At 41.6% G+C, this 17,679-nt stretch overlaps 1 protein-coding gene across 1 annotated transcript; it reads left to right on the top strand.

Annotated features, from left to right (window-relative positions):
• Nucleotides 1-16,289: 16,289 nt before the first annotated feature.
• LOC145105648 (uncharacterized) lies at nt 16,290-16,814 on the top strand. Its single transcript, XM_079042733.1, has one exon. The coding sequence runs from the start codon at nt 16,290-16,292 to the stop codon at nt 16,812-16,814; it is 525 nt and encodes a 174-aa protein (XP_078898859.1).
• The last annotated feature ends 865 nt before the right edge of the window (nt 16,815-17,679 follow it).

The following is a 17,679-nucleotide window of genomic DNA, read 5'->3' as shown; positions in this document are numbered from 1 at the left end:
CCGCGAGAGGTAGGGTTGCTTGAGTTTGGTGATACCTTTTGAGTGTGAGTAGAGGAAGTGGAGTTGTAGCCTAGAGTCGTTTTACGTGTTGGTGAAGATTATTCGATGCATGAATGCTGCTTGCTTTGTGCTTTGTGGAACTCTTAATGATGGGAGTCAGCTACCGAGTGAATATGATGATATTCAGGAGGTAGATGGCTGGCATTATGAGGAGTATTTCATTAGCTGATGGCGGAGAAGTGTAAGAACCTAGGAAGAGCCTGGGGAGTGACTTTAGTCAGAAGAGTACGCTGATAGAGGAGAGTATTCGCTAGATAGTGACCATGTATATCAGGATTGGTGATCGATGAGATTGAGCATCTACTTAGGAAATCTGGGACAATCCGTGTGGAAAGTATGGGTAGATGTGGCAGGTAGTATGGGCCTATACTACTGAAAGCAGAGGACCCGTACTCGAAACAGGGAGAATTCCAGAGGTTCTAAGTAGCAGATTGAGAAGTGATAACATGGTTCGAGTATGATGATTCGTGGCTGATTGAGAAGTGATAACATGGTTCGAGTACCATGATTCATAGCAGATTGAGAGGTTATAACATAGTTCGAGTACCATGATTAGTAGCAGATTGAGAGGAGGTCACATGGTTCGAGTACCATGATTCATAGCGGCTAGTGCTTATGGTTTTACCAGTTATCCCGTTGTGATTGATTAGACTGAGAACAGATATGATAGAGTGTGGGGCCAGACGGCCATGTCGAGCGAGTTTTAATGGAGCATACCTGGAGAGGGAAATCGAGTTAGTTTTGAGAGATTTTCATTGTTGAGATGTCAGTTGGAGTCGCAAGACACAGGGATAAGTAGAGATGAGACTTTATGAAGAATTGCGGCCTGAGTTGAGCAATCGGCCGATAGTTAAGATGTCGCTTTCTGTGACAAGATTTGCGTTGTTCTCGTTTCCTGGGAGAAGCAAAACGAGATATTGAGCTTCCGGTTTCAGAGTTGGAGGTAAACCCCATGGGGTAGCATAGGGTTGCAACCTTTTCACCAGAATATTTATGCAGTATGTTTGCTGCGAGGTATTCCATAAGCCACGAGAGAGCTATTAGTGGAGACTGAGATGTGGACAAAGAGATGCCTTAGTCGAGTCAGACATGCTTTTAGAAGCGGTTTCAAGTGATCAAGAGGAGTATACTAGGGCAGTGACCCTCGTTGTCTACGTTGTGTATCGACTGTGAGAGTGAAGTCTCTTGCTGCTATGATGATTTCTGCGATGGGAGGCTGGTCGAGGAATCAGAGACGAGGTGCGTGATAGTGCATTATTTCCATATGGAGAGTCAGGACTAATTCGGAACAGTTGGGGTATCTGGCGGTGTGTCGATCTGAGGCTTCGAGATGACCAGAGGTAGTCAAGTCGAGAGGATTATGAAATTTTTGTCTGAGTTACGGGATATTCGGAGTTGTTTGGTTTTCATCGGAAGATCATCGAGTATTACATTGTACGAATACAAGAGTCAAGTATGATGTACCTGGTGAAACAGTCTATGGAGTAGACTGTTGGTATGCCAATTGGTGATGGTTCGAACCCTGAGTGGGGGAGAACTGAATATTTTATTAAGAGGATCAGAGATTTGTTCAGGTGCGGTCAGAGAACTGATTATGGAGGTCTGCGGTACAGGAATTATGAGACTTGGGTCATTGGTGGATGAGACAAGACATTGTGAGATTCTGAGAGGGTGTATTGTGGTATCCGAGTATGATGCCGTGAGTGGAGGATCAGTGTATGAGACTAGACATCGTGAGATTTTGTGATGGTGTACCGGGGTAGCTGAGTATGACGCCCTAAATTTTTGGATTATTTTAATATTTGAGTTTGCAAGTGGAGTACCGAGTGACTATTGTTCCAATGGGAATCCATCAGCTAATTGTCGCCAGAGCGAGACTGTCTAAAGTTGTACCTGTGTTGAGAAAAGTGTCTTGCTTACGAGAATTTACATCAGGAGTGGTGGTGCATAAGATGAGTTGGTGTGTGCACCTATCTATGTTGGGTTGTGGAGCATGAGTTAGTGAACTTAGTGTAGTGATGACTTGATGATGAGATTATGAGGTGATAAGAGAGAGAGTGGATCCGAGTAGGGTAATCACTTAGGATTATCCGGGAAAACCATGGAGTGATCCCATGGCGAGTCAGTGAGTGAGAGAGTGATGTAAGCCTACAGGGAGTCGTAGCATCCATGAGTCAGTGGGAGAAAGAGTATCGTGTGGCTACAGAGAGCCGTGGCATACGTGAGTCAGAGAAAGGGTATCCTGTGAGTGCGGAGAGCCGCAACATACGTGAGTCAGAGAAAGGGTATCGTATGACTGCGGAGAGCCACAGCATACTTGAGTCAGAGAAAGGGTATCATATGACTGCGGAGAGTCGTAGCATACGTGAGTCAGAGAGAGTATTGTGAGACTGCGGGGAGCCGAAACATTCGTGAGCTAGCGAGAGAGGAAGAGAGAATATCGCAAGACTGCGGGGGGCTGTAGCTTTCGCGAGGCAATGAGAGAGTGCCATAGGACTACGGTGAGCCGTAGCACGTGTTAGTTAGTGAGAGAAAGTGTTGTATAACTGCGGGGAGCCGCAGCCTTGTTAGTCAGGGTATGACACAGAGCGACTCTTAGGCATGGGTAGCCTTACCAGAGGAGTCTGTGAGAACCTGGTGACCGAACCAAATGCGAGACTGGGGTCTCAGCAGTGGTCGAAAACCATTGTGTTTTGAGATTTAGAGGGCTTGTCGCGAATCGAACGGATCGAGGTGTAATGCATGCGTATAATTGTGGAACATGGGTCATGAGTTGAGTGCTAGATTGGGACGAGTGGTTCCAATTCTGTGTCGGACCAGACTCTGGTGGGTGAGTTGGTTCTAACTATGTGGAGGACGAGCAGTTTGAGATTTCGGGTGGATCTCATTCTGAGAGGGATGTGTTTCCATCTGATGTTTTAGACTTAAGTAGTCTAGTTCATTGGTTTAGGAATGGACCGCGAGACACACTGAACTAGTAAGTAGTAGACGAAAAAGATCGGAAGAGAGGCGACTCCAGGAGGGGAGTGTAGTGTTCGCTTGAGGTAAGGCGAACTTCATGACTTCGCATGTCACATGAAGGGCTGAGATGGCAAGTGTGAAAGGGAGTTATAAAGAATGACTGGTTGGACGAGCTATGAGTAGCCCTTGCAGGTCCAACCGACGGGTCGGGAGATGACCTGGTGTTCAGTGTTGAAAGGGATATGTGAGAGGGAGTTGGGGCTTATGCTCATAGAGGTCCGAAGATACTTCTGAGGGGGCACGATCACTCCTTGTGTATGAGAACAGAATATTGAGGTTCATTTTGTTCAGATGGGTTCTGATAGCAGTACAGTTGATGGGTCTCTGGTGAGATGTGACCCTTTTCGTTCCTTTGGAGTACGATATGGATCCACTGATATGTCAGGTATGAGTGTTCGGCAGTTGTTATCGTTAATGATCTGATTTCATCAGTCGCATCAAGATAATTAGAACTGGAGTTATAATTTGAGATTAGTCATTAATGAGCGAATGACATGATGATATCTTGCATGGGCGGTCATGCAGGCAGTTAGGCTACTAGAATTCCAGGTTCTGAAGAGTCAGAACTGGAACCACTTCAGCGGAGGAATTTATCCTTTTTCGGGATAGGGAGTTCCTGTATTGGGTTCGGGTGTCCTTGGGAAAGAGATTTTTGTATTACATGAGACAACAGTTGTGCCATTGGAGGATATTCAGACTGATGATAGCCTGGATTATTTTGTGAGGCTGAATGTGATCTTGCAACGGAAAGAGGTGTCCTTGTTCAGGTCAAGTGGCAGCATTGGAAGGGATCCAAGTGGGCATGGGAGCCGGAGTCCGAGGTGCGCAAGAAGCACTCATAGTTATTTCCAGAACATGACTTCGAGGGCGAAGTCTGATTCTAGTGGGGGAGAATTGTAACATCCGGACTCCCAGGCATATTAACTATATATTTATTTTTGGGGTTTATTGAGTAACTCGGCGAGTTGGTGCTAAAACTCATCGAGTAGAGTCCTGTTTGGCCACGTGGGATTAGTAACCTACTCGACGAGTCAGAGAGTCGACTCGTCCAGTAGACGCTGAGTGAGGAAGCCCTAAATCCCCAAGTTTGGGGCCTATTTAAGGACACTTATAGCCCCATTTGCGGCTCACCACCTGCCCAACTTCACTGAGAGAAAACCCTAATCAACCATTGAGCTAAGAGAGAGTATTTGAGCTAACTTTGAGTGTTTGATGCATCTTTTGAAGAGAAAGGAAGGATTCCAAGCCAATGGACGAGAAGAGGTTGTTAGATTCATGGCTATTTCATCCAGGAGCTTCTGTGAAAGGTAAAAAGTCCACACCTTTCTCATTTTATTGGGTAGATCTCATATTATTTGGAGTTTAGGGCTTTTTCCATCTAATATTGGGACTTTGAGTGTACTGAGTTCATATAGAGATTTGGACATCAGATCTGGACCTTGAGAGGTCCCTAGAGTCCAAAGGTCCCTGCTTTATTCAGCCATAGTAGAGCTTTTGTGTGAAAAACCTTTTTTTAGAGCTTGTATTGGCATTATGGAGCAAATACGCCATGCACGACTGTAAAGATCGAAGCTTTACATGACATTTGAGACTTGGGGGACTAGATCTACAGTTTGAAGTGATAGATCTTCCTTAAAACGTCTGAATGAGAATACAGACTGAATGGACTCGACGAGTCAATGAGCTGAATCGACGAGTCGGCTAGGGTTTTCGCGATGAGATTGAACATGCGATAACTCGGCGAGTTGACGGGTCAACTCGACGAGTTGAGTTGGACCTTCACGAGACTTCTGAGGAAAAGAGTGGACTCGACGAGTCACAGGGGTGCACTCGGCGAGTCAGGTCAAACATGGACTGTTGACTCGAGTTTGACTTCTTTTGACTTTAGAGTTTGGTCAACATGAGTTTAAGAGAAAGAGAAATAGCCTTGATTTATTTAGAGCTGTGAATAGAGTATTAATTAGAGATAATTATCAAGGTCCAGATCTGATGTGTTAGGAGGAGGCTAGACCGGTGATTCGTGTACGAGGTGTATATGCTTGCTTCGAGGTGAGTCTTCTCACTATACTTTACCATGAGTGGTATCTACGTGTGACCGAAGGGTCTTATGTGTTTATATTGAGTACTGTGATATCCTGCATTATGTCTATGTGATTTATGTTGTGTATTATTTTGAGCTAACTGAATTAGGACCGGAGGGTGCACCCGAATTGTGGGACTGGAGGGTCCCACTGAGACACATTGACCGGAGGGTCTTATTTGAGTATAGTCATGAGAGGCTAATGAGATATGTGTGGTATTTTGGGGGACTCACTAAGCTTCGTGCTTACCGTGTTATGTGAAATGTGTTTCAGGTTCTTCTCAGGATCGCGGGAGGGCGCCGATCCGATTGTACACACCAGAGAAAGAGTTATGTTTTGAGGATCCTGGATTATTAATCAAACAATTATGAAGTTGCGTTTTGTAAATTAAATAAATGGGATTTTTGTGAAATGTGTTATTAGAATCATGTGATTTTAAATTGAAAATTTTGTTTGAAAATTTACGGTGTTACACATGGTTAATTGAGATCAACACCCGGTCAATGTTAGTTAACTAAACAAAAGTCAATGTTTGGTCAACAAAAACAAGTTTGGTCGTCAGCAAGTGCGCGGGTCGCGCAAGGCAGCACGTGGCCGTGTAGGTCTCTTAGGGTGAAGGGGTTCAATTTGATTCAAGTGTTTCAAGCATAAGGTCTACCCGCGCAGACATGTCGTGCACGGGTACGCGGGCGCGTAAGTGGGGAGCACAAGGGGGCACGTAGGTGTGCGCGGGCGTGTGCAGACTACAGGTCTGACTTCATTTCACTTCAAATTGTTGGTACTCTTTGCTTGCATTTGAAGGAATAAAACACTTGGAAAACTTATTTTATCAAAGATAACTCCAAAATCAACATCAAAAGTTCTTTATTCGAATTCAAAGACATGAAAGCACAATGCTTTCCAAAAATGTCCTTCTTTAACATCGATAGTGAGATGTCCTCCTAGCTTGATTCAGCACCTCGGGACATCCAAATGGATGATTTCAAGAGCATTTGCATTGAAACCTTCATAGAATGGCTTCAAACGGTGCCCATTAACTTTAAAAATTTGTCCCGTTTCTTCACTTTGAATTTCTACCGCTCCATGGTCAAAAATATTTATTACAACAAAAGGCCCAATCCACATTGATCTTAACTTGCCCGGAAATAACTTCAATCATGAATGGTAAAGTAAGACCCTATGTCCCTGTTCAAAATGCTTCCGGGTGATCGACTTATCATGTAAAAGCTTTGTTTTATCATTGTAAATTCTCAAGTTTTTATAAGAGTCATTTCTTAATTCTTCTTACTCTTGAAGTTGAAGCTTCCTAAGTCTTCCCACATCGTCGATGTTGAAGTTGCATTGCTTGACCGCCCAAAATGCACGGTGCTCTAATTCCATGGGAAGATGACATGGCTTTCCAGAACACCAATCGAAATGGATACATGCCTATCGGGGTCTTGCAAGCGGTCCGGTAGGCCCATAAGGCATCATCAAGCCTCAAACTCTAATCATTTCTTGTTGGGTTCACCGTTTTCTCAAGGATGGACTTCACTTCTCGATTTGAAACCTCCGCTTGACCATTTGATTGAGGGTGGTAGGCGGTAGAAACACAGTGGGTCACATTGTACTTCTTCAATAAAGCCTCATTCAACTTGTTGCAAAAATGCATCCCTCGATCACTAATCAATGCCCTAGGCATATACCAAATCTCACAAAAATATTAGACTTTAAAAAGTCGATAACCTTTTTGGCATCGTCCGATCTTGTGGCTTTGGCCTCAACCCATTTAGAAACATAATCAACAGCGAGTAAGATGTAAACGTTGTTGAATGAGATGGGAAATGGGATCATAAAATCAATCCCCCATACGTCAAAAACTTCACAAACAAGCATTGGATTTTGATCAATCAAGGTGCCTCTATAGATGGTATAAAACCACATCACAATCTTATTGTAATAAACATTTGAAGATTTAATGAGATAGATCAAAAATTTCTAGAAATTACAGTCTGCATAAAGAATGTTTTAAGTTTGGGACCAAGAAGCTTCAAGGCCGAGAAGCCTCTTGGCCGAGAACCCTCGTAACCGAGAAACCCTTCTCAACCAAAGACCATGCAAGGCTGCCAAGCTGGACCGAAATCCCTCCTGTTCTCGGTGGTCCCTAAGCCCGAGGACCCCTCCTCGGTAAGGGGATCTCGGTTTGGTTGGAGAATTCGAGACTTTGACCAAGTGACTTGACCTTCCCACTTTACCTTCTTTTATCCAACATATCTCCATACTACACATGCAAGTCACCAGCATACATCAATGAAACAACCCCCTCCTTCCTCCATTTATACCTACGGCCGAAGAGGCCTTTCTTACACTCCAAAATCATTTTCTTTCAACTTCTTCATCTTTTATCTCTAAGACAAGTCCGAAACTTCTTCAAGAACTCATCACCTTCAAGTGTTCATTTGATTTTTAGTAAGCATTTCGTGGTACCTTAGTGATTTCATACGATTTTATGTTCATTTCCTCATCCTTACACACATTATTATGTGTTAAACCTTAGGATACTAAAATTTTTGAGAAGCTCATCAAACACAATCTAAGTGTTAGGCTCGAAATCTTCATCACATCACTTCAACCAACCCACACAAAAACCACTCAAGGTGAGTTCATACCCCTATTTTTCGATTTTTTCATGCTTTTAGGGGGGTGGGGAATACAAGTCAAAAATTGTTTGTCTTATGGATATTTGCATGTTCCATTCTTTATGTTAAAATATGGGATATTGCTTGGATAAGATGTAGTTATCACTATTTTTTTTAATATAATTGTGACATATTAGTTTTTGGTATGCAAAGTTAACAAAAACATAAATCATTATATGATACAAATATCATTAGGGAAAAATGAGTTGTAAAACTACAAGGTTTTGGTAAATTTTACTAAAAGATACCTTTCCTAGCAAAAATGGTTATATTATAGCTTTTTACTATTTTGGTGGGTTACAACCCAAAGATAGTATGTTTTGGTAACATATTGACACTAGACAAGATTACAACTTTATATTAATATAAAAGATATTATATAAGTAGTCTAAACAATACATACAAGACAAATTAATTGGTATAGTTTGGGAGTCACAAAACCACACTCTCATTTCAGAAGAACCAATAAGTGACTGCATTTTGGAAAATGGGACAACGTCACAACACGTCATTTACTTTTGTCACATATTTTTGATGTTGTGTAAACAACACTTTGAACACAATGCAATATCTCTACATTCACTATATTAGTTGTGATGCTTGTTTCATTTATATTCAATTGTTATGATATTGTATAATGAAGTCATCCGCCCCCGGACGTTTCCGCCGTTCTGGTTCGGGGGTGTGACAGATTGGTATCGGAGCATTGTTTATAGTGAACTAGTATATCAAACCATACAAGATATAAAACTATAAATACAATGGGGCTAAAACACTCTAACTACAAATATACTTTGAAAAATATCATAATAATTTAAGTAAAGTATAAATACATACAAGTTAGGGCAGTATCATAACGAGAACATAATAAACGTAGTATGATGTAATTAGACCTTAAATAAATATAGTCTGATCAACTATATTTATCCGAGGTGTGACTAACATATGCTGGGGAATGGTCGTGGTGAACAACGAGTCTAACACTTACCAAAAATCAAAAACTATAGAATCAAACATAAACAATTAAAATACTATAGGAGTATTTTAGGATACATACACTAAAACTTTTCATGCATTTCTCACATTCTTGCACAGACATCATGACAGAATTCCACGCACCAGGAGACCCCTATTTCCCTAACCAGGGAAATGGAGGATGGATCAAGGAGGATCCCGAATAGGATCCCGAGGAGATTATGGAGGAGGATCCCGAAGAAGAAGAGTTTGAAGAGGAACCAGAGGAAGAAGAGGATGAAGAGGAGCCAAAAGAGGAGTCTGATGCGGAATCGGAGGTTATCAATCCTCCTTATGTAGTCAGGGTTCCCACGAACCGATTTGGCTACCAGGGACCTACACCCCGCTGGGCGGAAGATCTAGAGAGTTGGAGCCGCCACCAGTGCTAGCGTTCGCCTTTCGGTATGCAATAAGATTACTATAACCTTAGCCACGGAGGACCAGCTGACAGAGCCCTCCCAGTCATGATTCAGCGAATCACGGACCTTGGTAATCAGACTAGAGTGACGTTGAACCGAATCATGGAGTTGGGAGCTGTTGCGGAAGTCACTGACGCACGGACTCGAGACCTGGAGAGAGACTACTATCCCATGGACAGACTCATTGAGGACCTTACCGCCGCTCGAGTAGAGGTGAGGGAGTATCAGGTGAGGCACTTAACTCTTGAGGAGAGAGTGATCGTAGCCGAGCGTCGACTAGAAGAGCTACAGGGCGCCTCAACTTCATCTCAGGGACAACAGAGGACTACCCGTCGTGAGTAGGATTCATCCTACTCACAATTTGTTATAGACTAGGTTTATGGGTATGCGTTGGTGCTACCCTTTTTCCTGTATGTAGGACCGACTCTACGTCTAAGTGATTATGCTATTCGGAGGGTCGTTATGCTGCCAAATTTTTATCTTTTGATGTACTAAAGACCTCCTTAAAGGTCAATTTTCCCCAAATATATGTACTAGTACGTTATCTTCAATGAAACGGATATGTATCTCATTTTATAGGATGTTGTTATCTGCTATGTCTTTTCTTTTCATTTTTATTTGGTACAGTAAAATTTCAATTATAAAGTACAAGCAACTCTCAATAAAAACTAGATTCGATACAAACAAGGTGTCCCATTACAGTAATGTTCGAACCATAACTCATATCAAAAACTTATCGTCATTCCACCTTATGGCAGAAAATGTCGCCCCGAAGATATAACAGGCACAAGAACAACACGTCAACAACACCACCACTGCCACCTCCCCCACAAATGGACTCTGTAGTGTTCAAAGCTGCAGTGACAGTTGTTGTGGCTGTTGCCATCGCCCAAATCAGCAGTAATAGCAATAAAGGCGGAAATGGGAATAACAGTTCCAATCAAAGCGAAAACCAAGGGAAACCAAGATAATGCACTTACAAAGACATTGCAAACTGCAAGCCCAAGCCCTTAAATGGAAGTGGTGGCGTCATTGCTCTGACGCGGTGGTTCGAGAAGACGGAATCTGTCTTTCAAATCTGTGCCTGCCCAAAGGAGAGCAAAGTCAAATTTTCAGCCTGCACTCTTTCTGATAGGGCCCTTTCGTGGTGGAATGGCCACATATAAGGCCTAACACTCCCGGTGGCGAACTCGATGAGGTAGGATGATCTCAAAATCATGATGCTCGAAGAGTACTACCCAAGGGGCAAGGTAAAGAAGCTAGAACTGGAGCTTTGGAATCTCACTATGAACGGCTCTGACATCGAAGCCTACACCGCTAGATTCAGCGACCTGGCAATCTTATGCCCTGGAATGATCACTTCGGAAAGCAAGAAAGTAGAACGTTTCATCTAGGGGCTATCTCCCCATATTCAGGGGAATGTATTTGCTGCCAACCTAACAATTTTTGACAGCGCCAAGCGCCTCGCTCAAAGACTCATTGATCATGGAGTACGACAAGGCATAATGACTCCCGTCTCTAAACAGAAAAAGGAAGTGATAACGAGAGGAAGTTCGGAAACAAGAAGAAGGGTCAACCAACCCAGGAGCCCGCAAAGAAACAACAAGTCATGGCGGTTCATGCCGTTACCGCCCAGCCACACCAGCACCTACCAAGCCATATGACGGCACCCTCCCAAAGTGTGACAAGTGCAATTTTCACCATAACGGCGCCTGCCGGGAAATGCACTGTACAAACTGCAACAGGAAGGGGCACACTACCCGATACTGCAGACCATCCGCACAACAGGCCACCTGTGACAACTGGCAAACTTAGAGCCAAACCAAGCCAAAAGATGTACCATGTATAAGTGAAAACCGCATTGTAAACTGGTTACCTTAAACCACCATTAGCCATGAGGGCATGTTTATATATATATATATATATATATATATATATATATATATATATATATATATATATATATATATATATATATATATATATATATATATATATATATATATATCAATTGACAACCATGCTTACATAAGTTATATATGTTAATATAAATGAGAAACCCATGTTGAAATAAGTCAATATGAATCAATATAAGACCTCATAAGACAATGTAAGACAACACAAAACAATTCAAGTCCAAAAAAGTGAAATGAATTACCATGCCTTAGTGTTTTCGGTTTTGGGGAATCAAATCATACACTTTTGAATCCAAATTAATTGCCTAGACCGAAAACACCAAAGTTAGGCCCATTAAGGCCGCAAACTCCTTCTTGTTTAATACTATGGCCGAAATCAACTTTATGTGGGGTACTCTAGGTGATTTCGGTCATGCTAGGACCGAAATCACCCACTTTAGAACCGAAATCATCCCATTTGATCCGCTTGTGTTGCCACTTGATTGGTTGTTAGCTTCCCTAAGTGATAGATTACACAAACCAAGGCAAACATCGCCTCACATTATCCTTTCCCTCATATATATATATATATATATATATATATATATATATATATATATATATATATATATATATATATATATATATATATATATATATATATACATGTGTTGAAGACATTCACAAACCCATTTCCAGCAAACAAAATCCTCCACATTTGCTCTCAAACTCAAACTCTTTTTCCTTTCAGTACTCATATTCAAAAATTCCAGGAGACCTTTTTCCTTCAAAACAGTTATAATCGTAAGGTAAGTAATCTTCATATAAACTAGTGTTTATGCAACAATTTCTTTACCAGTTTCATATATTCACACATTATTATGTGCTTAAAACCATTAGGATACGACTAGCTTCCCGTATTCTATCTCGAAGATCACCGTTTTCATCTCGTTATCGAGTACAAAACATTCATTTCATCAAAACTTTACAAATATTGATGACGAAACTTTAACCCTTTGTAACCCGTTGAGCAAAGGGTAAAATTATATAAAGTGCATATATAATTATTTTACGACATTTTCGACGTTATCCTGGAAATATGGGATAATGTCATTTACAAACATTTTCATTTCAATGGAAATTGTGAGACACTGTCTTGATCGTACCTAACTGAGGTATACAGAAAGTCCTGTATTTATAACTGGAATCTCCGATACGAGAGCGTGATACTTGTGTATAGATCTATACGGGACTGATGATCTCACACCCTGGTTGTTAGCTACAGCCAGACCGGCAGGTTATGGATGACAAATGTCATAAATATCTCGGCGCCTGAAGAACGACGAGGCAAGCACCACATCTTAAAAGCACGGTTATAAAAACTCACATAGTTAAACGACGATACGTTTATTTTACACGAAAACACACTTCTTCAAACGGTTTTATATATGAATAAAACTACATATTACTACTTTAATGTATGGAAAACACTGGTACATTTCGGTTTTGGAACTTTTACAGCTTACGTCTTATTCATTGGAAAATATCGGATTTTCTGGAGTAAACATTACCATTTTACAAGTGAACGACTTACATCTCATTCTTTAGAAAATATTGGATTTTCTGGAACAAACACCCTTATTTTACAAGTGAACAGCTTACATTTCATTTATTAGAAAATATCGGATTTTCTGGAAACAAACACAATATCTTTTCACGGAAAGGCTTACTATTTTTCATAACTAACTCTTATGAACTCATCAACTTAATCGTTGACACTTTTTCAAACAACTTGTATTCTCAGGAAATCAGTAAAACAGGTAATCAACAGCTTTTGAGGATGGGGTGCTAAGGCGCCAAACAAATATTTTTTCATCATATTGTAATTGACTTTTTGAAACATGTAACACTTACAATGATGTAACTTTTTCAATTATATATATGATGGTTATGTTTGCTTTCTTTACTATTATCCAATTGTTATGATACAACACATGAAAGTCATCCACCCGCAGACGTTTCCGCCCTCCTGGTTTGGGAGTGTGACGGATTGGTATCAAAGTATTATTTATAGTGAACTAAGTATATCGAACCACATAAGATATACAAACTATAAATGCAATGGGACAAAAACTCTCCGACGTAACGTTTTCGTACAAGTGTACTTTAAAATATTATGATATTTTTATAAAAGTATAAGTACAATCATACTTACTAGTTTGGCATAATAACAATAACAAAACAAAAAGTATTAAGATAAGTTGAACACTACGAGTAGGTCTCGGGGTATGTAATCAGGTCTAGGATGAATATAGCCTAATCAACTATATTTATCCAGGATGTGACTAATGTATGCCGAGGAATGGTCGTAGTGAACAACGAGTCTAAACTTACCAACAAACCATACAAAGAACCTCTAAACTTAAAATACTATAGGAGTATTTTGTGATACGTTAAGCCCACACACTTAAATTCTTTATGTACCTCTTACCCCTATTCTCGAATAGACTCTATGGCAGGATTCCACTTACCCGGAGATCCTTACCCTCCTAAATAGGGAAACGAAGGTTGGATAGTGGAAGATCCAGAGGAGGATTATGAAGCGATTTCAGAAGAAGAAAAGGACAAATAAGAAGTTAAGGAAGACACCGACTCAGAACCTGAAGTGTACAACCCACCACAAGTCATCCAAAACCCTAGACAGAACTTCCATGGCCCGACGCCTCGATGGGCAGTAGACTTGAAGAGATGGAGCCAAGAGCAGGGACAACGCCCACTCTATGGTATGGAATGAGGGTTCTACAACCTTGATTGAGGGGGTTCAGTAGACAAGGCTCTTCCTGTCATGGTCTGTCGCATCGCCCGTCATGGCGAGCAGGCAAGAGCGTCCGCTAACCATATGATGGAGATTGGCGCCAACACCAAGGTCACGGCAGTCTGTCTTCGTCGTCTGGACGAAGATCATGATCGGACTCGAGATCATACTGAGGCCCTTCAGAGGGAAGTTACCACGACTCGGGCTGAGATAAGAGAATATCGGGAACGTCAGGCCATAATGGGGAGGCGTGTATTTGAGGCTGAGCACCGAATGAAGGAAATACAGACCTTAATAACTTCATCTCAGGACCCATGGAAGACCAGCCGCCACGAGTAGTTTCTTGTACTACTCATGTTTTGTTATAGATTAGGTGTTTTTCTTTGTGTATGTAAGTACGACCCTACGAATAAGTGATTACACTATTCCTGGGAGTCGGTATGCTGTCAAAATTTTCCATTACACTGATGTATTGTAGACCTGCTTAAAAGGTAAAATTTTCCCAACACTATGTATTAAAATATATCAATGAAATTGACAAGCATTTTATTTCATTGGAATGTCACTATTAAATTCATGTATTTTAATCGCTCAATTTACTATAGTAGACTTCCATCACAAGTTGCTTACACAATACATTAAAGTCGGAACATAAAACGAATGGAACGAAAATAATCTAGTTCGTTAGCATTCGACTTGTAATCACTATTGAAAACTTATCATCATTCCATCTTTGATCTTTATGGCAGAAGCATTTTATTTCATTGGAATGTCACTATTAAATTCATGTATTTTAATCGCTCAATTTACTATAGTAGACTTCCATCACAAGTTGCTTACACAATACATTAAAGTCGGAACATAAAACGAATGGAACGAAAATAATCTAGTTCGTTAGCATTCGACTTGTAATCACTATTGAAAACTTATCATCATTCCATCTTTGATCTTTATGGCAGAAGCATGCCTCCACGAAGATCAAACAGACGTTTCATCAACACAACAACAGCACCACCACCACCGCCACTACCTCCACTACCACAGATGGATACTGCTGTCTTTCAAGTTGTCGTGACAGCTGTTGTAACTGCTGCTATAGAACAAATTAGCTCCAACGGTGCCTATGGAGCTGGAATTGGTAATAATAGTTCTAACCAAGGCGACAGCCACTGTCGACCAAGAGGATGATCCTATAAGGACTTCACGAACTACAAACCCAAAGCATTCTATGGCGATGGAGGTGTCATCTCCCTAACAAGGTGGTTCGAGAAGACTGAGTCGGTCTTTGAAATATGTGCTTGTCCGGAAGAGAATAAAGTCAAATTCGCGGCCTGCACTTTCATCGACGGGGCCCTCTCTTGGTGGAACGGCCAGGTAAAATCTCTAACACTCCCCGTAGCTAACGTATTGAGCTGGTAGGACCTAAAAATCATGATGCTAGCAGAGTATTGCCCAATGACCGAAATACAAAAATTGGAGCAAGAACTCTGGAGCCTCACAATGGAGGGTTCCGATATAACAACATACACAACGAGGTTCACTGACTTGGCAGTCCTTTGTCCCGGGATGATCACCTTGGAAAGCAAAAAGGTGGAACGTTACCTCTGGGGACTATCCCCCTAGATCCAAGGAAATGTAATAGCCTCAAAACCCTATACCTTTGATAGTGCCAAACGCTTGGCACGAACGCTTGTAGATAACAGAGTCCGCCAGGGCTTCATGACGCCCATTCCCGAACCAGCAAAAGGGAGTAACAACAAGAGAAGACCCTGGAACAAGAGGAAGGGCAAATCAACACACGAGCCCGCCAAGAAACAACAAATAGTGGCAGCCTACACTATCACAGTCCCGGTCGCTCCAGCACTACCAAAGCAATATGCTGGAACCATACCCAAATGTAACAAGTGCAATTTCCACCATGTTGGAGCTTGTTGGGAAATGCATTGCTCAAATTGCAACAAGAAAGGACACACTGTCTGTTTCTGTAAAGAGCCAGCCCAACAGACAGTCCCAACCACAACTACCGGAGTAAGCCGAACATGCTACGGGTGCGTAGAAACACCGCACTTCAGGAGGGAATGCCCAAAAGCCAATAACAGGAATCTTGGGGGTACAGGAAGAGTTCTAACATTAGGGCACGAGGAAGCACTGAAGGATCCCATGGTGGTTACCGGTACGTTCCTTCTCAATAACTCTTATGCATGCATACTCTTCGATAGTGGTGCGGAGAGGAGTTTCGTAAGCAACAAATTTAAAAACATACTCAACCAAAACCACAAGCACTCAACGAAATATTTACCGTAGAAATGGAAAATGGAAAAACTGAAAGCACTAAAGATGTGTACATCGGGTGCACGTTAACTCTAAAGAATCATTCATTTCGAATTGATTTAATGTCGGTTACAATAAGGAGTTTCGATCTCATCGTTGGTATGGATTGGCTAAGTCCTCACCACGTCGATATCTTATGCTACAAAAAAGCAGTCCGACTCAATTTACCAAATAATGATACCCTCGTCATCTACGGCGACAAAACTAGTGCAAGTCTAAAAATCATCTCGTGCATTAAGGCTCAGACCTATCTGCGCAAGAAGTACCATGCATTACTAGCACACGTTATCGACAAGAAGAAGGAGGTAAGGGATATCAAGGATATTCCGGAACTATTTAACTTTCCCGATGTATTCCCAGAAGACCTTCCGGGAGTACCTCCTGTGCGACAAGTCGAATTCCGAATCAATTTAATTCCTGGAGCCACCCCCATCGCCAAGTCCCTATATCGATTGGCTCCGGCCGAAATGCAGGGATTATCTAGTCAAACGAACTACTGAACAAAGGATTTATCCGACCAAGCTTCTCACCTTGGGGAGCACCAGTCCTGGTCGTTAAGAAGAAAGACGGATCATTTCGCATGTGCATTGACTACCGTGAGTTGAACAAACTCACTATCAAAAACCAATATCCTCTACCCCGAATCAATGACATATTCGACCAACTTCAGGGAGTGTTCTACTTCTCAAAAATTGATCTGAGGTCGGGTTACCACCAACTGCATGTCCAGTAGGAGGATGTTCCTAAAACGGTGTTTCGGACTCGCTACGGTCACTACGAGTTCGTGGTGATGCCCTTCAGATTGACAAATGCACCAGCTGTGTTCATAGACCTGATAAATCGGGTATGCCGACCTTAATGAGATAAATTTATCATTGTATTCATCGATGACATATTGATATATTCGCGAAGTAAGGAAGAGCACAGTCAACATCTACGACAAATCCTGGAGACATTGAGGACGGAAAAGCTATATGCCAAGTTTTCCAAATGTGAATTTTGGATTCGAGAGGTGGACTTCTTGGGTCATGTGGTCAGCAAAGAGGGAATACATGTGGACCCCTACAAAATCAAGGCAATTGAGAATTGGAAAGCACCAAGAACACCGACGGAGATCCGCCAGTTCTTAGGCCTTGCTGGCTACTACAGAAGGTTCATTCAAAACTTCTCCAAGATCGCTAAGCCACTCACTACCTTGACGCAAAAAGGAGTGACCTTCAACTGGGAGGAAAAACAAGAAGCTACTTTCCAGACACTAAAACAAGCTCTATTCACATAATATATTAATAAATCATAATTAATCCTCTTTCTCCTTAATTCATCCTATCCGTTGCTATGGTGAAGGTAACCCAAAAGGACCATGAT

This window comes from Lactuca virosa, chromosome 4, assembly GCF_052849685.1.
Source record: "Lactuca virosa cultivar CGN04683 chromosome 4, Lactuca_virosa_CGN04683_v6, whole genome shotgun sequence".
NCBI classification, from domain to species: domain Eukaryota; kingdom Viridiplantae; phylum Streptophyta; class Magnoliopsida; order Asterales; family Asteraceae; genus Lactuca; species Lactuca virosa.
Note: the sequence above shows the minus strand (reverse complement) of the source record. Positions and strands in the feature narration are given on the sequence as shown.

Coding starts and splice junctions, on each gene's coding strand:
- LOC145105648 (XM_079042733.1), top strand. CDS start 16,290: ATGGAAAATGGAAAAACTGAAAGCACTAAAGATGTGTACATCGGGTGC.